At 45.6% G+C, this 21,451-nt stretch overlaps 1 protein-coding gene across 3 annotated transcripts in view; it reads left to right on the top strand.

The window, feature by feature from the left end:
- The window catches only part of ATG5 (autophagy related 5), an 86,178-nt gene extending 81,918 nt beyond the window's left edge, over positions 1-4,260 (top strand). Inside the window, exon 7 of one of the 3 annotated variants that reach the window (XM_080938328.1) lies at positions 2,895-4,260. In XM_080938328.1, the coding sequence (XP_080794454.1) occupies positions 2,895-2,921 (27 nt within the window). In that variant the 3' untranslated portion in view covers positions 2,922-4,260. The remainder of the gene's footprint in view (positions 1-2,894) is intronic. The other 2 variants (XM_080938327.1, XM_080938326.1) reach the window with 2 other exon arrangements.
- The last annotated feature ends 17,191 nt before the right edge of the window (positions 4,261-21,451 follow it).

Here is a 21,451-nt window from a genome sequence, read left to right as displayed (position 1 = left end):
CTGTTAGGGAAAATATGACTTAATTCATTGGCCCTCCTTTTGTTAGTGTTGTTGTTTATGGAAGCTTAAAGTACGGTGAGAACACATGCACCTAGTATGGGTCTGGAACTGCCTTGAACCTTTACCTCACTAGCTCCAGCAGCTCCAGTCACACTGCCTGATGGCAGGCCTGGGTGGCCATCAGACTCAGCTCTGAAGGTGCTCTGCCAGCCCACCCCACCTGCAGCTGTAGAACCACATCGCATAATCACAGTGTGCCGGTACCAGGCTAGCTGCTAGGACATCCATGAACGACCGGAGCTTTGGTTACAGTTGCCAGGGAAATCCTGCCCCTTCCCAGGAATCCTCTGTTTACAGTTACTTTTGGAGAGAAGTCAGAAAACAGAGCAAAGGAGAAACTGATGAACTGTTGGTCCTGATGTGTGCTGTAACAGTGTTTCACCTCATTGTCTTGTCCTTGCTTTCTTTTCCTATGTTTTGAGATGGGGTCACAGTCTTTAGAGTAAGCATAGTAAGAGAACCATGCTGGGAATGTTTTCAGACATTGTAAGAGCTGTTCTCTGGACTCCCGTGTGCTCAGATTTCAAACATGAGCCACCATGCCAGCCAGGCCTTAGCTCGCATCTTCAGTTGTTCTGAAGAGAAGTATGACACAGCTAGGCAAGAGTTAACAGTGACCCCAATTTGCAAGCTGGAGACCCGAGTGGCTGATGGCATGACGCCGCAAGTTTGATGCAGTCAGCGCTTCTGATGATCTCTGGCTTGCACAAGGTGTTCAGGCTCCATCTGCTTGTGAAGCACAGGAGCAGCAGTGGGTAGGGCAGCTTCAGGAGCCCTGCTGAGAGTGAGGAGTGACTGTTAGCCATACTCTCTCCGAAGCGAAGGCGGTGCCTGGCCTGAGAACCGTACACAAAAGGAACTTTTACTCTGACCACACTCTCGGTTTTTGACTCAGTTCTAAGTAGGAGGAAATTCTGAGAATATTAAAATAGCTCAAAGAAATATATAATAAGAATATTAAGAGACCCATACTGGAAATGTGTTCAGACATTCTAAGAAAGAATTAGTACAGTAAAACCTTAGCAATACAGAACTTAGAAAGATAATCATTCTAGAGAACTTGTGTTCATCCGTCTTAATATCAGTTTTGTCTGCCCAGAGACTGGAGGTGCAGTCTCCTGTGTTCTGTGTACAGCTTCATCTTCTGTCTGAGATGCTTCTACCAGGATTCTGAAGCCATTTGTTGTATTAATGTTGTGATTATAACTGTGTAAAAAAAAAAAAATCTGCCTAGATACAGCAAAGCTGTCTGGAGGACTAGAGAGATGACTCAGCCTTTAGTGGGTGCTGCTCCTTTAGAGGACCCCAGGTCGCATCCCAGCACCCATGTTGGACAGCTCACAGTTGCCTATAACTGCAGGTCCAGAAGACCCAACACCCTCATCTGGTCTCTGGACACTATTCACAACACATACAAATTCAGACTCAGATACACGAACATTAACTAAGTAGTAGAAGTAGGGGTTGGTTTGTTTGTTTTAAGATGGCTTAGAGAAAAGAAAGCAAGAGAGGCAACTTCTAGGTTCCAAGGTCCTAAGACCCCTGTGGTCTTTCCCCTAAAGCTATGATGAACTGTGACAGGGATAAGGGGACACTGTTTGCTCAATGGGTAGCTCGTAGCATGCTTGTCGGTTTTTAATTTATGAGTTCTCTTTTGACTCTAGAGTTTCCGTGTCTTCTGTTGCTCTCTCCCTGCTTACCCACCCTTCTGCTTCTGTTGGAAGGCTGAATATTTCTTTAAAGGTTCTGCTTTCGTGTACCAGCCAGGCCATTTCAGCCCTTGCAGCAGTGGGGCTGAAAATGCCGGCCGCAGCTGTACTGCTCCTGTCCAGCAGAGCATTCTGCCTGCTGTCTTCCACCCCAGGATGCTGGGGGTCAGCGTCGTATTTTGAAGACACTACTGAGGAGCTGTACCACACCTCTTCGTGATTAATTTTGGTTTGGTCTGGGGAGGTTATTTTCCAGGGGTGCTCTTTACATTGGGGCTTTTGTTAATACAGTTTGAATTTAAAGGCATTAATTGCAGCATCCTTTAAATGTTTATTATGTTTGAATTCATTTTAGTGTGAGGTATGAGTATGGAGGTCAGAAGACAACGTGGGGGGACTCGGTTCTCTTCTGAGTCCTGCAGCAGGCCCTATAGCACTATTTTAATTAGCAAGCAGATATTAGCAAAATATAGTCAGGTTTTGTGGCTCTTATCATAGAATCTTCAAGTCAGATTATTGGTCCTATATGCTCACAGCTCTCACTGTGCCTTTTTTAATTACTTCCAACACCTTGGGAAATACTTGCACATTTCAGAGAATCAGCAAACTCCCAGATGTTAAACATCCTCTCAAATTCTGGTCTGATTGTGGATCATTTCTGCTATATATTTTTAAGAGTGTGTTATGTGGCCTTCCTCAGAGTTGCCATTTCTAACAGCTTTCTATGGTGGTTTTAAACTGTATACCTAGAGTATTTTGGTCAGTGGATTCACCCTGCTGTTTTCTCCAGGATGGTTTCACTAACGTCAGTCTCGGGCAAGCACAGTAATTAAGAAAGAACAAATACTTTCGCAGAGCAACAGACTTTTTATCAGAATTCACTGCAGCCTCAGGTTTCTGTTTAGGATGAGACATTTTGCAACATTTAAACTTTCTCCTTGTCTTTGTTTCCTATTGAGGGGATAAAACAAGTTGGAGATCCATTTAATTCACAAAGGAATCTAAAAAGACAGCATCATTTCTTTGTGGTTTTCTTTTCTATTGATTACTGTTGGGTTTCTTTTCTATTAATTACTATTGGATTTCTTCTCTATTGATTACCGTTGTATTTCTTTCTCGGAACAGATGGAGAGAAGAAGAGCCAAGTTATGATTCACGGGATTGAGCCAATGCTGGAAACGCCTCTGCAGTGGCTGAGCGAGCATCTGAGCTACCCAGATAACTTTCTTCATATTAGCATTGTCCCCCAACCAACAGATTGAAGGAGCATGTCCTCACTAGATGGAACCACCTTGAGTGAGGACCCTGAAGCAATGACACCCTTGCTTCAGTCAGGTCGCTGAGGGCAACAGAAGCCGGGCTGCTGCGAGCCAAGGAGGAGGACATCCCTGAGAGATGGCCGGCAGGCTGAGTGCGCAACACTGCTTTGCCCCACGCTGTCTACACTCAGCTGAGACACACAGGGCCACCGGAGCCTCTCCTCTCGTGACACTCAATGCAGCCGAAGCCTTTGCTCAATGAAAATAAAATGGAAATGTGCCACAGTTTGTATTTCTGATAACAGATGAGTGGGTATTTCCTAAGGTGACCATGGTTGAACCTTAGGCAGGAGAGTGGAAACATTGGTTGGATTTTCAATAGAATTAGACTTAAGAAAGTAAAAGAGAAATTCTGTTATTAATAACTTGCAGTAATTTTTTTGTAAAAGATCAAATTACAGTAAACCCATCTTTCCTTAATGAGAATTTCCTGTTTACAGTCAGTCTATTGGTATGCAAACAATCTTGTAACTTTGATAAAGAACAGTGAGAGATTTTTAAATAAAGCCTCTAACTATGTTTGTCATTTACTAACATACAGTTTGTCACTTTTCAAGGACCTCCTGAATCTCAACCAGTGGGCCACTTACCATCTGTCTCCGTGTCTCACTGGCATAGCAAGGCTGCAGGGCAGAGGGTAACTTGTCTCAGGAGCTGTCTCAGGATGTTTTACTGTGACTTGAAAACCTGTCTTCTCTATACTAAAGGTATAAATAATACTGTCTTTGCTGTCATGTTGGTCACTGGAAACCTTTCAAATCATAGTATGCCAACTATCTGTCTACGATCATTTTTGAGTATTTTGAAGCTTTTGTTCCTTTCCAGTGCTTTATTTTTTCCCCTTTGGCTCCTGGATTTCTATGTCATTGTGGCCCCTGGCAGCCAGTCTTCAGAGCCTGAAGGTGATCTGTCTAGACGGCAGTAGCTTCTCTTTACCATTACCAAAAACATCCAGAGGTCACTGGAACTCCTCCCACAGTAAGGGAAGTTACTGCGCTCTTCTGATGGCTGCTTGGAGACACGCTGTCGATTTGTAAGCTAGCTTGCTGTCCACATTGAATGTCAACCCATCTGAGTATGCTAAAAGATGATACCATAAAATAATGGTTTTAGATTCAATAATAAAGATGAATGTTTTCTTATAAAAATTATGTGGTGGCTCAAGTGAGATCCTGACAGTGCTCCTCGCCTCCTTTCTCTCTCCCCTGCCCCCTTCCCTCTCCCCTGCCCCCTGCCCCCTGCCCTCTCCCCAGCGTGTGATCTTCACTGATTGACAGCACATTTTTTCACCAAAAAAAAAAAAAAAAAATGAAATAAAGTTCGCCAAAGAGCAGATATTCTAGGATGGAAGTTGCAAGCATAATAATAAAAGAAATGACACCGAGTATCGATGACAGAAAAATAGAAGTGAGCAGGAAAACTCTGGCTGACAGAGTGCCCTTTCAGTAAAGGCGAGGAAGACAGCGATATTAGTTACATAAGGAAAGAGTATTCCAATTATGACTGTTGTTCATCTGACAAAATGAGGAGAGGTCACACTGAAGGATCCAGGGAGGACGTGTGAGGTGTGGTCAGAAGGGTAACCATGGCAACTTTACAGGTGCCGCTGGGGAGAGGGATTCCGGGGGGACTGTAGAGTTCCTGGACTAACGTCTAGATTAACAGAGTAAATCCCACCAAGCCACTGCTGGCCAGCCTGCCTTGTTCGTGCTGACGGGAGCACCTGAAACCTGGTGAACTAAGGGCCCAGTGACCAGAGAAAGGACAAATCCAGAAATTAGTGCTGGCTAAAATACCTAATTTTCATTTGAACAATTAAGTTTTAATGGCTTACCAAAAAGCCAGGTAAATGCTTGCCTTCATTCCTAGGAGCTGGAAGCAAAGTATAGAGCAAGATCAGGGTTCCCTCATCTTCAGACTAGAAGTTTCTGCAGAGGAGATGAGGGGTGAGAATGAAAACAAAAGTTCTTGGCCTTGCTGATGGGGAAGGAATTCAGAGCAGCACTTGCATAACCTTGCTCCAACGGTAGGTAACCTAGTAACCTGTGGGGATCCAGCCCTAGTGACAACGGTACACAGAGTAAGTTCCTGTCTAAGTATGAGGGAGACTACCTTTTTTTTTTTTTCAGTTTGGGAGGGAAACATGCCTGCATGCCACAGCGTGAGAGGGGGTTGGCGCCCTCCGCTGTGGGTCCCAGAGATAGAACTCGGGGGTCAGTCTTGGCAGTAAGCATCCTTAACCACTTAGCCACATCTTGCTGGCCCACCAAGAACTTTCAATGGCTAACTTTTTATGGTTTGCTTGTTTAAAGTGTGTTCAGATAACCTATCTTCTAATTTTCAAAAAATGTGGTACATGTGTCTCATGCAAGAGAATGCCAGGTTGCATTTCATCGTGCTGTTGATGCTTGGTTCTGAGAGGAGTCCCGTTCCCTGTTGCTTGTAGCATCATAATTCAAATAACAGGAGGAAAGTCAAATGTGATCATATTTGAAACTGGCCTCATTTGTACACAGCCACAATGTATGACATCGATAGAACAACAAGTTCCATTCCTGTGTTTTCTTCTGTTCCGTTTTTTTGAGACTCATTCTGTAGACCAGGATGGCCTCGAACTCAGATCCACCCGCCTCTGAGGAATGGGATTAAAGGCATGAACCATCACCACCTGGCAGTCTTTGTTTTCGGGGACACTCATCTGGCTGAGAATGCACCCGAGATGAGGGAAGGAGAGGGAGGCGTGTATCTTGTTCAGATTCTTGGAGAGCAAATGGCACCTGTAAAGACAGGACTTCTGTGATACAGAAATGACAGGCAGGTAGCATGAACCGCACTCGAGAGCCTTGACAGCGTTTAGGCGAGCATGTGTGGTAGGGTGCTCTCTCCAGCTGGGCAGTAGTGGGGATCCCCACGGCAGGCAGTCCTGAAATACACAGGTGTGCCCTGTTGTAAAGCCACCAAGTTGACAGGTGTGGCGATCAGATGCTGCTGAGCTGGCCTTGAACTCTGTAGCTGAGAGCTCCCTGAAAGTTCTCTGCCTTTACCTCCCGACTGCTAGGATTACAGGTGGGCACTGAGAATACTTCTCCCGTAGGATGTTTCGGCTTGCCCATCTGAATCAGAGAGCAGCCATAGAGAGCTAGCTCTCTGAGCTGCTTCATATGACAGGTTTTCCAGATGTCCTCAAGTACAAACTAGATTTGTTTCTCCAGATGTCCCAGCAAATACACTAATATCTAGTATTACAGGCCTGTTCTTGTAATCACACGGTCTGTTTACATAATGAAGATGCTCACTAGATTCTTGGGCTTTTAATTTTGAATGTGTAAAATGGTAACAGATAAGGGTGAGTCTGGGAATTTAGGACTGTTGGGTACTTGTCATCTGACGCTCCAACAGTGCCTGGTGTACTGCTTTCTCCTGTCCCCAGTGTTAAAACCAAAGCCCTGTTTATAAAAAGGCAAAATGAATGGCCAGTGACATTTTCTTAAGTAGGTCTGTGTTCCTGTCAGAGTCACCAGCTACAAAAATAGGACAGACCCTGTCATTTAGAAATCAGTGTACAAAGTTCAGTTGGTTGGGGTTGGCATCACCAGCGGAGACATGCTTACTCAAATCTGCTCTCAGTAGGAACCACCGTGGACCAGATCCTTTCCTCAGCCCACATTCATTTTAGCTGTAGTGTGGACCGCAGTACAGGCCCGTTTCAGCCTCACTCTGAGCAGCCCCTCAGTTGCTATTCTCAGCCAGCATCTGGAGGCCTTCATTAATCCTAACCCTTCCTTAGATGAGTGGTTTGTGTCAAGCTTGTGCTGGAGGCGTTGCTTCTGAAGATGGGAGTTGTTGAATCCAGCATCTCCCTATCTCCTGGAGTTGCAGTAAGTGATTGGGTCCTGCTGACTTAAGTTTAGAGTGTGAACCCTAACCTCCCTCCCCAATTTCAGGCAGCTTGAGCTGTTCAGTGGGAACTCAAGCCCCTAAGACATCACCGAGCCAACTATTTCTACTCCCTTCATCGGATGTGTCCCATTTTTGTCAACGTCACTTCCAAAATAATTTACTAGGTTTATATTGAGTATCTACTGTCTGCCAAGTACTCCGTAATTTAGAGCCAACCCCTTTGCAGTCTCTGAGCGTGAGAAAGGGACTCAGATCGCTCTGACCTCTAGCTGGCTCGCGACTTGCCTCAGGTAGCAGTCCTGTGTGCTGTCACTGGAGGCTTTTGTCCACCTGGCTCTGAGGGTTGTCACTTTCTGTTGATGGCTGGCTCGTCTACGGAGACCTGTGTTGGTTCCCTCTCATTTTGTGAAGATTTAGGGAAACTTCCCATCCCATACCTGCCAGCCTTTTCCTGATCCTCTTACCCACATCTCTCACTAAAATGTCACCCTGGGGTTTGAAGAGATAACACAGCAATTAGGGAGCACTGGCTGCTCTTCCGGAGGACCCGGGTTCAATTCCCAGCTCCCACGTGGCAGCTCACAACTGTCTACAGCTCCAGTTCCAGAAGATCTGGCCCTCTCACAGACATACGCATGGCAGTCAAAACAGTGTGCATAAAAGTAAGTTTTTAAAAATACAAGTATAAAATGTTATCCTGGCACCTGCATTTCTCTAATCCGGGTCAGTAGTTTGAACTTGGATGCTGTCTGAAGTCTCAGGCTTTCTCAAGTCTGCAGGTGTCCTGAAGGCCTGGAACAAACTGATAGGTGGTTAGAGAACCAGTCAGCTTAGACTTATTGATTTGGGAGCAGGGCAGTGCATGAGACACTAAAAGTGAGACAAAGGAAATACTAAGGGAATGGAATTAGCAGCCAGCACTTCAGATGCTGCAAACCCAAGAATTAGGCTTATAATTTTCTCTCCTAGCCTTGCCTCGCCGGCCTATCATGCATCCCCTGCTCTGGCTTCCTGAGAGGCAGCATGCAACAGCTGCATCTCACTGCAGGGACACTAGCTAGTTGCTGTTATGTGCTAGACAGATCCTGGAGTTTACAGAAGTCCATCCGACGTGCTCAGACATCTAGGAAAGTGGTTGCAAAAGTTGTGTGACGAACAAGAAAAGTGTCTGAGAAGGCAGCAGACAGAACTTAGCTGCAAGGACATATTTGGAAGAGGCGATGAGAAACGCTAGCTGAGCTGCCACCGGAAGGACTAGCTTCAGGCTGTGGGGGTGACACCGGCTGGATTTGACTTTTGACAGCTGACCACACCTTGTTTCATTCTTCACTTTCTTTCTGCTCACCACACCCTGCAGCTTTGCTTATCTGGCCCCTTTTCAGTTTCCTTCTCTTCTCACCTTGAGTGTGGTGTCCCAGTGGTCACCTGGGGGGGGGGGGGCTCTTCCTCTATTGTACTTGAACTCATCCCAAGGCTTTCTTGCTGTTGTTTTTAATGTGACTGTGTGGGGCCTAGCAGCTTAAGCCTTTAATTCCAGTATTTGGAGGCAGGGTGCATCTCTGAGTTCAAAGCCAGCCTGGACTACATAGTCCCAGGAGAACCAGAACAATGTAGAGAAACCCTGTCTCAAAAAAACAAAACAAATAAATAAAGTGTTAATGTGTATGCTTTTATGGAGATGCTGGAGCCCATGGGAACCAGATGGTATCTGATCCCCTGAACTAGAGTTAGGTCTGGGCCACCCCGTGGGGGCTGGGAACTGAATCCAGGTCCTTCATCAGAGCAGCCAAGGCTCTTACCTGCTGAGACAATCTTCCCAGATCCACAGCTTAGGGCATCTAACACCCTGGTTGCCACCAACTCCAACCTCTTCACTCCAGATAATAATACCCAACCACCTACTGGACATCAACATCACCAACTCCAACCTCTGCACTCCACATAATAATACCCAACCACCTACCGGACATCAACATCACCAACTCCAACCTCTGCACTCCACATAATAATACCCAACCACCTACTGGACATCAACATCACCAACTCCAACCTCTGCACTCCAGATAATAATACCCAACCACCTACCGGACATCAACATCAGATGGAGAGTAAGTCAAACTTGAGTATCGACGAAGAATTTGGACTCCCTTGCCTCAGACCCCCCACCTGCCTCAGACCCCCATTCTTCCGTATCTGCTCAGCTCTCTGGTCCTAAAATGTGCAAATCAACAGTACCCCATGTGCCCTTCCCACCCCTACTTTGTACTTCAGTGAGTCTTGGAGAGTCTGTCACCCTCTCTGCTGAAACAAGGCTCATCAACCAGGCCACCAGCTCATCCTCGTCCCCTCTCATCCTGCAGGCCTTACACCTGCTCTCCGTTTCCAATCAACGCTCAGCAAAAGCCGAGTCAGTTACGGGTGAGTCTCCAGCGCATCCTACAGTGTAATCACAGTAATGTGGACGCACATCCGTCCTCTGTCTCAAGTTACTTAGGTCTTCTGCTCTTTACACGGACGCCTCCCTGACCTGGAGTTGGCTTTTGTCCTTCACATACACATCCCTACTTGTGTCAGTTGTTCCATGGCTGGTCCCTTGGTAGGCTAGAAAGCTCTGTGAGAGCCACAACTGTCTGCCTAACACAAATAACACAATGCTGTAAAAGTGGCCACTAGAGGCAGAGGCAGGCGGAACTCCCAGTTCAAAGCCAGCATGGTCTACAGAGTGAGTTCCAGAAAGCCAGGACCACACTGAGAAACCCAGTCTAGAAACAAACAAAACAACAGAAAAAAAGATTCACTGAGTAAATAAAAATGTTTGCTAGAGGTCTAGAGAAAGGGGTGGTGCCAAAGGGACTGAGTTTTCTGTGCTCAGGGAACTTTGTAGGTTTAGTGGTAGAGCAAAGTGGGTGTGAGGGAAGGAAGGGAGAAGCCGAATGCTGAGGAAAATTCACTGATTTTACAAAGACCCAAGGTGATAAGGAACCAGACCTTTGAATTTGGCAAGTAAATACTCTGGGACCCTCAAGAGAACTGTTTGGAGTTCAAAACTGTCAGGTTGCAGAGATGTAGGAAAAGAGATGAGATTTAGTGATGAAAGAAAGGAAGGAAGAACCTAGCAGCCCACCTTTAATCCCAGCACCCGGGAGGCAGAGGCAGGTAGATCTGCGTGAGTCAGAGGCCAGCCTGGATCTCAGAGTGAGTTCCAGGACAATCAGGGCTACACAGAGAAACCCTGTGTCATAAAGAAATTTAAAAAGGGGTTAGACTATAGCTGAGCCTGCCACGGGGGAGAGGGAACTGAGTTTTATTCGTCCAGGAGACCAGGGCTGAACGGAAGCTCTTCCCACCACTTGTCAGCAAGCAGGGGCATCACCATGTGGGCTTTGTCATTTTGTCTGCCCCCTCTTCCGTGCACCCCCACCTCCAGAGCTGAGGACCCAACCCATGGCCTAGCAAGCACTGTCCCACTGAGCTAAATCTCCAACCCCATCTATGTTGGGTTTGTGGGGTTTGTTTGCACACAGCTTGCCATGGACTGGGGAGAGGGGACTCAGCACGTCCGCCCACCCACGCCCAGATGACACTGGTGCTGCTGGCCCTAGATCTTACCTCCGTGGTTCCACAAGACATCCCCCTTTTTTTTCCACACTTGGCCTAACCTTACAGTAAGAGTACGTGCACACACAAAACCATACAATAAAAAGTATTTTTAGAGAATTCCTCAAGTCTTTGGAATTTGAATTATATTGCTCTGGAATCTTCGAGACCAGGAAACTACCTAAAAGCAGCATGTGATCTTGATGAAATGTTTCCCTGAAGTAAAACACTTAAATGGCGGTTATTTAAGGAAGGCAAATTTCAAATTTAAGGTCAGGCATTACAGTTATTTGCTCACAGTGTATGGGTTTTTGTTTTGTTTTGTTTTGGTGGGGGGATTTTGTATGTTTTTGTTTCTGAGACAAGGCTTGGAACTCACTCTGTAGACCAGGCTGGCCACCAACTCAGAGACCCATCTGCCTCCCACTGCTGGGATTAAAGAGAGGTGTGCCTCCACCGCCCTGTGCTTTATTGTTAATGGTGAGGATGGCTTTAAAATAATGTACACCGAGCACATAAATGCTTGTTTTGTTGGCAGGGTGGCCTGCACACACTGGCTCGGATGTGTAACTCAGAGTGACCTTGAACACATGCAGCTTCCCTGCCCCCATCTGAGGTACAGGTACACTGCCGCAGCTGGCAAGAAATACTAACAGAAAATGACAGTGTGTGCTGTTTATGAATCTAGGGCATGTTTTAAAAGTTATCTCCTATTGTAGAATATGAGCTCCAGGAATGTGTGGAGTTCCCCAAACCTCTTCCTCTCCTACATCATAAATAACTACCATGTGCTTATCACAACTAACCGTTTGATATATTATTGTTAACTAAAAGGCCCTATTTAATTCTGACTCGTTTGTGTCCATAGTCTTAAGATACCACACTATGTGGGAGTGGTTTTTTTTTTTTTTTTTTACTATTTTTTATTTAATCTTCAAAAATTTCAACAGATACGAAATATATATTGACCATACTCACCTTGCTACCCACCCCCACCTCCCCCAGGATTCCTAAGCCCACTTCCTGTCTAACTTAGTGTCCTCTTTTTATCTAGTATTAGAATCTCCTGAGTCCAACTGACCATGTACACACGGGTCTGGAGCCCTGCCCTGGAGGGACCCTCCCCTCCGCAGCCCTCAACTGCCAATAGCTCCTCAGCGAGGACCCCTCCTCCGTCTGCATGGGTTTCCTTATCGCCTTCATCTTTCTGTTGTGTGAAGGTTTCTAGTCTTCCATGTTCTCACTGATGTGAAGATTATTAGGCAGTTCCATTGCACACCACCCTCTAGTTGAGCTTATCTGGTGCTGGTTCTGGGAGGAAGAACATTCCAGCCAATGCCTTTCTCACCCCGTATGCATCCAGGTACATACTGAGATGACATCATCATGGGCTCAGCCTCGAACAGGCCCAGAGTGCTTCTGTCTGCCAGCTCTCCCTACTTTACTTACTTTGAGTTGTCTGTGCCCCCCCTTCACCCCCACACCTCTGTTGCTTAAACACCGGCATTTTCTCTCCTCAATGTGCGGAATTAACTCCACCTTCTTGAGGGTAATTATCTAGATGAAATCATTTGAAATTCATTTGGAAGGTAATGTTGACTGTTCTGCGTTCATTTACCTAAGAGAACCATTTTTATTTATGTGACTATAAACTCAAGTGTCTAACGGCCTGATAAGTTTGTGCATCTTACCGCTCAGAATGTTACAACGCTGGCCACTGGGGAGGTTCCAGTTGTCTCCCCTCATGCACCCCCATCCTCTTGTCTGTGGGCAGTTTCTTATTTTCTGGGATTTAATTATGTGTTTCTTGTCCCAGCCCTAAAATCCAGTACTTCTCCAAGAAACCCTGGTTTCTTTTATTGAGAAGGCTTGTTGTTAAGTCCAGGCTGCCCACCCATCCCCATTCACTCACTCAGCTGGTGACAACCACACTCTATCAATGGTCCAGAAGCTGAACACACAGTAGAGGAAGAAAGCAGATAAAATGCCTGCATTGGAAAGCTAACCTAGGGGCTGTGAGCTAGACAAGGAACAACTCTTAGCCAACAAATACGTAATTACAACTTTGATATATTCTCTGAAGGGAAAAGAAGGGCCAACTGGTAGAGATTCAAAATACCCCAAGTCTGTGGTCTAGTTTAGATCAGGTGGTTAGAGAAAGTCCCGGTGAATGGCTGACAGGGAAGCTGAAATGAGAAAACGTAAGTCATTTAAAGAGCAGATGGAGGAGTCTTTTGAGACTATAGGTTAGTTGGTCAGAATTACTTCTCAAAGAAAGGAATAGGGTTGGCAAGATAGGTCAGTCGGTAGGGGCATTTGCTGCCAAGCCTGAATTTGATCCCTGAGACCTACATGTTGGAAAGAGAGAGCCAATTCTTGAAAGTTGTCCTCTGACCTGCACATGCCCACAGACATACACATTTGAGCATGCCCAGATACACATAGATACAGAAATATCATCTTAGTCACTTTACTATAATGTATAATGAACTTACGAATGAAAACATCCCACAAGTAGATTAAGACAGTCAAACACTTGCCTGGCCCCAAACTCTGCACCTCAGCGGGCTCCTGTTCTGTAAGAAAGTATAGTTTGAAGCAATGTGGTCACATTGGGATTTTACAGTTTCATGCTAAATTACATTTATTATAGACTTATGGCACCAAGAGAAATCTATAACAGAGTTAAAACAATTAACTTTATGTCTGCTTTCCTTTGCCTGCATACCAGCCTTCCTTGGCACCTAGCATTGCCCTCTTGTTGGTCTCCTTTCTAAATGTCCTCCCACACCCAGCCAGCCCTTTACATGGAGCTGTTTATTCTACAATCTAGACTGCACAAGAAAAAGAAGCTTTGCACCTGGGTGACACCACTTAACACTACACATCCTAAGTCTGTCTGTTTCCTGGCAAGTTTTACTTTTGCTTGGCAGATAAATCATATTCTGTTTGTATCTGTGCCATTCCTTACAATTTAAGTGCATTTTCAAAAGGGATAAAAATACCCAAAGCATTATCTTACAAAAGTCTTATTCTCTGTGTGTGGATGTGTTAGTTAAAGATGATGTCTCAGTTAGGGTCTTAGTTACTGCTGTGAACAGACACCATGACCAAGGCAATTCTTATAAGGACAACATTTCATTGGGCCTGGCTTACAGGTTCAGAGGTTCATTCCAGTTTCAAGGCAGGAACGTGGCAACATCCAGGCAGGCATGGTGCAACAGGAGCTGAGTTCTACCTCTTTATCTAAAGACCACTAGAATAATGCTGACTTCCAGGCAGCTAGGTCAAGAATCTTAAAGCCCACAGTCAGGCCCACAGTGACACACTTCCTCCAACAAGGCCACACCTCCTCCAACAAGGCCACACCTCCTCCAACAAGGCCACACCTTCTCCAAGGCCACACCTCCTCCAACAAGGCCACACCTCTTCCAACAAGGCCACACCCCCTCCAACAAGGCCACACCTCCTCCAACAGTACCACTCCCTGGGTCAAGCACATTCAAACCACCACAGGTGATAAAATTCATGGTTGTTTTGTTTCGTTCTAAAGAGATTATAGTTAAAATAACAATAATAATGATCAAGTTGGAAAGCTGCTATTGAGGCAGCAGTGAGAATAGACAGACTTCTCTGAAAAGAGAAAGGGCTTTTTTGAGAATCTGAAAAATGACCAGTGTTTTTTTGAGGAACATGGATACGGAGAAGCAGCCACAGGGCCCAAGAGGCCACACCAGTATTTAAGTTGAGAAATAAAGGAAAGCCACTGGACCATTTTTATTATTGTTGTTTCATGTTTTGTTTTGCTTGTTTGCTGTTAATTGTTGTTTCAAGACAGGGTTTTTCTGGTTTCTAGCCCTGGCTGTCCTGGAAGTCACCATGTAGACTTGGCTAGCCTTGAACTCAGAGATGCACCAGTCTTTGCCTCCTGCGTGCTAGGATTAAAGGCACACACCACCATACCTAGTCATTTTTAGTACATATCTTTTTAACCTTATTGATTCCTTGTGAATCGCACATCATGCACCCCAGTCCCACTTATCTCCCCACCCCTTCATTATCTTCCCTCTGCCCTTCTAACCTCCCCATCAAAATAAGAGAAAATAAAAGACTCCTTTTGGACATCCTGTTGTTACCCTGTGTTGTGGAGATCCTATAGCTTTTGGATCTGCAGGACCAGCCCCTTCATGTGTTCCAACAGTTCACAGATGAGGTAGATGTTGAGGTGACCAGTTCATAGACCTGGACCTGGGCCTCGGTAGTTGATTTGGTTAACACCAGCTCTCACACACCCACCACTAGGTAAGCTCTCCAGCACTGCCTAGGCTAGCTCACCCAATGCCACAGAAAGGGGCAGGGCCAGCTCTCCTGCTCTCCTGCTCCGTCATTTATCTGTGCCCACACCACCAGGTGCCAGCTCTCCTGGGCTTCCCAGACAAGGTGCAAGGCACACCCTCTTGAACGTTGTAGCAGCCAGGGACAGGGACAGTTTACTTCTTTTAAATTTACGCTTAGTTTTTTAAGTGTGTGGGTAACAGTGTGTTGCCAGTTGGTTTACCATGTAGATCCCAGGGATTAAATTCTGCTCATTGTACTTGAAGGCAGGCGCCTTCACCCACTGAGCCATTTTCAACTGCCCCAATTAGACGGTTCAAACAGAGAAGTATAGGTGCCTTAGAAAGATCTTTGAGGTTATTGAAGGAGAACGGAAGGAGAGAACAAATGGCAGAGTGTGTAGCTTTTCATCATGGTCATGCAAGGAGTCACCAGGTCACCAGGTCGTCGTATTCTTGTTCCCTGAGCCACTTGAACATGCCTGGAGCACGACCGGCCTGTGTGCTACACAAGCTCTGACTACTGAGCTAAACTTCTAACTCCAATAATTTTCATGTGAACAGGTTACACGGCTCTAGTGAGAAGGGAGAGAAACCAAGTCCTACTTGGAAAACGGTGAGTCCCGCTGATACACTGGGTATGGGGGGACTGAGGGAAGAAGTGATTGATTCCTTTACATGTGTAACCTGTCATGATCATGTATGTGTTCTCTCCCTTGCGCCACAGGAAAAGAAAGGTTCTTTCAACTGTGCTTTGTCAGCCGTATTAGCCAGAAGTGGAAGCAACAGAATTTTCAAGACAAAGTAAGATTGAGTAAAAATCTCAAAAAAAAAAAAAAAAAAAAAATCTTCACAGATTTTCAAGCCTATGTGATTTATAAGTTATGATGTCACATGTCTAATCTGGGAGAGTCCACCACTGGCAAATAAGAGAGCTAAACTCCTGGGACTCAAGGCTCTGTCTGAGATCTGGTAAGGAAATAATTGTTCCACACAACCTCCTGCCTGACTTTACAGTATGTAAAAAGCCGAGTGTGGCAGGATGCTTCCTTGACACCATTCTCGTTACTGCTGGTGCCCGGCACCTTCGGGTGTCTGTTCATTCCCCTTGATAAGTGTCCCTTGCAGAGGACAGCGTGTTAACGTGTTGCTGTGATGGGACTTTTGGAAGAGCATCGCCTTTGTCTGAGCTTGGCTGAGATGAGGCGGAAAAAGTCAGATCTCAGGAATAGAGAGATGGAGTCTCTGGGGGTCTGAAGCCGGAGAGGGATGTGTGTACCCCCAGACTATCGATACATGTTGAGGGATCAGTTTCTGACTGACTGGAAAGCCCAGGCAGCAGCCAGATGTTACTGGCCTCTGGCAGTGTTTTTACTGATTATCAGTTTTTGGGAGACAGAAACTCAAATTACCTAAGCAAACCAAAGGGTTGTTTTCACTCGTATTCTGAAAACTTGACATTGCCCTAGTTCTTGGGCACCACGTCTGTTTCGTCCCTGAGGATTTCCTCCCCTGTATACTAGCTTGGTTTTCAGGAGTGTTTCTGGCACAAATGGTAGTTTAGGGAATGTGGACCTTGAGTTCTCTGTTAGACCAATAAGGAAAGAGCAACTCCTCTAGTAATACAACTGAGACCCAGAGATGCTTGTTTGCAGAAAACAAATGTTTGCTCAAACCTCATTGGTCAGAACTGAGCTAATCACCTGTCCTGATGAATACTAAGATGGGATTCATCAACACAGGTCCTCAAGGGAGGAAGTAAGGAGGAGTGTCCTTGGCGACATTAGAGAGAAGTGGGTGCTGAGAAGTCACTGTATGCCCACACATTGTACCACCTTCAATACTGTGTACAGGTCAAGTTAGATCAGGGGACAGTATAGACAGAGGTGAGTGTGCCTTCCTTTCTTTTTTTGTGGGGAAGGAGAAAAGGTAACTGTAGACCAGCCTGCCCTTCACTTTATGACCTTCCTGGCTCTCCCAAGTGCTGCTGGGATTCTAGTATAGCCACCATTACTGATGGTAGATAATTTTTCTGTTCAGAGCCCCGGCTCTGCCTACTTCTGGCTAAGTCACCTCTGCAAGTTTCAGTTTCTTCATCTGAAAAAACAAAATGCAAATGATGGCCAGACTTGGAGGCTCATGCTTATAATTTTAACACTTGGAAGGTTGAGGCAGGAGGACAGCCACGAGCTCCAGACTAGCCTAAACTACAGAGTGAGTACTTGCCCAACAAAACAAAAGCAAAAGTGTAAATGGCAACCCCTTAGTGAAGATTAAATTCATACGTCAAAATATATGTTTGACCCAGCACTTAGGTGGCAGAGGCAGGCAGCTCTCTTGAGTTTCAAGGCGAGCCTGGTCTATATAGGGAGTTGTGGGTCAACCAGAGCTATATTGTAAGACTGTCTACAAACCAAAACAAAAAACAAAAAAAAAAAAAAAAAAAAGAAAGAAAAGGAAAGAAGGAAGGAAGGAAGAAAGAAAAAAGAAAGAAAGAAAGAAAAGTACTTATGGGGGTGTGAATGAGATTATATATTTGAAAAAACTAAAAATAAGATATGAAGTATTTTTGTTGGGTATGAGGCTCATTTCCACCCAACGGTGGTGTGAGTGTAAGGAAGCTGGGTCTCTCTCAGTGCCAGTCAAGTCGGGGCCCATCCGGTGTCTTCATTGCAAGAAAGAAGGCTCATTGGTTCAGAACCAACCTTAGGCAGCAGGTGTTCAGGGCTGGGGTGATAGAGTTTCAGCTTTGATTTTTCTATGAACTCACTGGGTTATTAAAGTGTTGACCCTGTTCTCTTGTTTAAGAACTGGTTTCATTTCTAATGACACAGCACCATCACACCATTCCTTGATTTAGTCACTAGAACCAAAACTGAAGTGTGGCTGGTTTCGTGTTGCTTTTATAGCAGTTAGTAGAGAGAACAACAGGCCCCTGTGAACACAGATGTATTGCTATCTCTCTCCATCTGCTGTCTTCCAGACTCACCGCCCAGCTCTGTCAGAGCCTGAACCTCAGCTTCGGTTCTTATGGGAGATACTCCCTCAAGGACAAGAACCTGACTGCTCCTTCCAGAGCTGGGGACACCTCTTTCCTCCCCTCCTCCTCTCCCTCCTCCTTCCCCTCCTTCCCCCTCCTCCTTTCCCTCCTCCTTCATTTTTTTTTAAATAGGAAAAGAGCTTTGTCATCTTCCCAAGCATTTTACAGATCAGAAGGGAGTATCAGAGAGAGAGAGAGAGGGAGCCAGCCATTGCCCATTGTGAACATCCAGGAGGTTCTCCGTTTGACAGGCCTCATTTAGTATGGAGGTCTCATAATACTGAGTTAGTCCTCTGGGGGAAATCATCATGTTAATTATAATGCTAACGTTCTCATACTGAAGTCACCTTACCCTCCGAGGTTTAAAAGTGAGTGTTTACAAATAAGGAAACAGCACCGGGCTAAGACCTTAGGTAAATTAGCGAAGTGCTTACCCAGCTCTCATGTGATAGCCTCCCCCATGTGATCACCAGCTTTGAATAAATCAGGCAAGGCACAATCTTAGCCTTTGGAAAGACCAGAAGTTGAAGATCATCCTTAGCTACATACTGAGTTTGAGACCAGCCTCAGGGGCATAGATCCTCAAAATAAATAAATTAACTAAATAAAATAAAATAAAAATAAATAAAACCTAAAACAGAACAAACAAAACCCAAAATAACAGACAATAACAACAACAACAACAACAAAACAACAACCCATAAACATAAACAATGAGTCTTACACGTCTTCAGATTTAAGAACTAAAGACCACAGAACCCTGAGTTAACTCCCATGGAATAGTCCGGTTCCCGTGTATATAAAACGCAACTCACAGGAAATGCCTAAGACGATAGAAGAGTTTATATGAACAAGTAACAAACACAATGCTTGAGAAAACACCCGGCAGAGTTTGCACCCCGTAAATGTCGGCTGTCCTAGGCAGGGGATGGAACTCAGTTGGTATGTGCCTGCTGTCATTCTTCAAGCTCAGGTTCCATCCCCAGCACCACATAAAACAACGTGTCGTGACGTCTACCTGTAATGCCATTTTGGGAGCTGGAAGGATCAGTTCTGAGTCAGTCTCAGCTACAAAGCAAATTTGAGGCCAACTTGGCATACGTGAGACCCTGTCTTAGAGAAACAAATCCATGTTTGGTTTGCATTATCCTCCCTTCAAGTTCTTGTCAACTGCAAGTTGAATATCCTCACCTCAGCCCCCAACACACATTCACTCACTCACACACATACTCACACACACTCACATACTCACACATACTCACATACATACACACAGACACACTCACACACACACACACTCACATACATACACACAAGCACACTGACAGATTCACATACACACTCACATACACACTCACATACTCATATAAATACACACAGACATACTGACACACTCACTCACATACTCACATACATACATACAAATACACTGACAGACTCACACACACATACACACTCACATACTCACATACACACTGACATACTCATACACATACACAGAGACATACACAGATATACTCATATACACTGACACACACACACACTTATATACATACACACAAACACACTGACAGATTCACATATACACTCACACACTCACACACATACACACATTCACATACACACACTCACATACATAAATACACACAGACACACTGACACATACACACTCACATACATACACACAAACACACTGAGAGACACACACACATACACACTCACATACTCACACACACTCACACACTCACATACACACTGACATACTCACACACACACACAGACATACACAGACACACTCATGCACACTGACACACTCACATACATACACACAAACACACTGAGAGATTCACACACACACATACACACTCACATACTCACACACATTCACATACTCACATACACACAAACACACTGACATACTCACATATTCACATACATACACACTGACACACTGACACACATACTCACATACAGACATACTCACACACACACTGACACACTCACCCATACACACTGACACACACAAACACGCAGATACAAACACAGACATACACACCGCCATCTCCAGTCTCCTTCAGTTTCTCCTGCAACTTTGATCTCAGGCTGTCCTCTGACATCTGTTTCTATCCAACCTGACAGATGACGGGATTCTCCATTTTGGCTTGCTATGCTGTTCTCAAGCATGCAAACTGGACCTTCTTGGTCCAATTGTCAGTGTGTTCCTTCTTGTCTACACTCTACCTTAATCCCCCACGTTTAAGTAAAGTCTGTGATACTGGTCACGAAAGCCATTCTCTTTACTTTTTTTTCTCTTTCATCTTCTATTGGTATTTTCTGACTGTGTTCTCTGTCTGGGCAACGGCGTGGCTGTTCAGTGAGTGTTCTCCATGTGGACCTTTGACCCCCCTCCCAGACTCCACATTTCTGGAGACCAAAGCCAGTGCTTGTCACCGCTCCTGAGGTGAGAGGCTGAACACAGCCTGCTGGGGGACTCCTGAGAAGGTTCTGCCGAGCACGTGGCTTTCTACTTTTCTCCCTCGTCAGCTCCAGAAAGCCTCACAGGCTCCTCTGTCTCAACCCAGGCCTTCTTCATCAAGCAGAGACAGATTACGCTGAGGGACTTCTCCTGCCCTGGAACTGGGGCCTGAAGGTGACATGTCAGGCAGGGACTGGGGTGAGCTTGGCCTCTACTCTCAGCTGGAGTAGGACATTTTCTCAAGCAGGAGATGTCCTGCATCTACCTCACGACGCTCCTCTGTGTGGTTTCTTCCCCCTACCCAGTCTCCTTTGCTGCTTCCCTCCCCCCCCTGACTTCCAGGCCCCCCTCCCCCAGCCTGTCTTCATACCTTCCTCCTTACACTTGCCTCTGTGCCGCTGGTTGGTTTCTGTTCCCTCTTGTTCTTTTTCTTTCACTTTCCCCCGCCCACCCGTCATTTTTAACAGTGTCATCATGACTTACAGTGTGGGAACATGGAACTCACCGTCTCCCACATTACACAGCCATCTCCGGATTCCACGTGACCAGCATTCTTGCCCTTCGCTATGAGGTCAGAATCGGTGCCCTACCACTTCCCAGATGCCAAGACCCAGCTCTCTCCCAGTCTCCGAGTCCGTTGCAGAGGGCAAGGCTAGAGCAGAAGATGAGGGCCAGAGAAATCACTTGCGTGCGGTGCCTGGAAGGAGCTGTTGGCCGGTGGGATGACCCTTAGGTCAGCTTCTATCTGAGAGCACAGAAGTCGGGTCATAGGGAGAGATCAGAAAGGAATGACGTGAGCTTCAGGGGGGATGGGGCTGCTTGTACAACTGAGAAGCAGAGGTTTGTTTCTAGTGCTGACATATATGACTCTCTTTATAGTCGGCAGAACACAGATGAAGCATCCCTAGTCAAATGAATAGCAGGGTCTCGGTCATACGCAGAAAACACTCTTCCCTTTTCCCTCCCTCAGCCCCACACACGCAGGCTTGTGCAATCTGTTCTTATATAAAGATCTG

Source organism: Micromys minutus, assembly GCF_963924665.1.
Source record: "Micromys minutus genome assembly, chromosome: 25".
Lineage (NCBI taxonomy): Eukaryota > Metazoa > Chordata > Mammalia > Rodentia > Muridae > Micromys > Micromys minutus.
The sequence above is the reverse complement of the archived record's forward strand: the minus strand, read 5'-3'. Positions and strand labels throughout refer to the sequence as shown.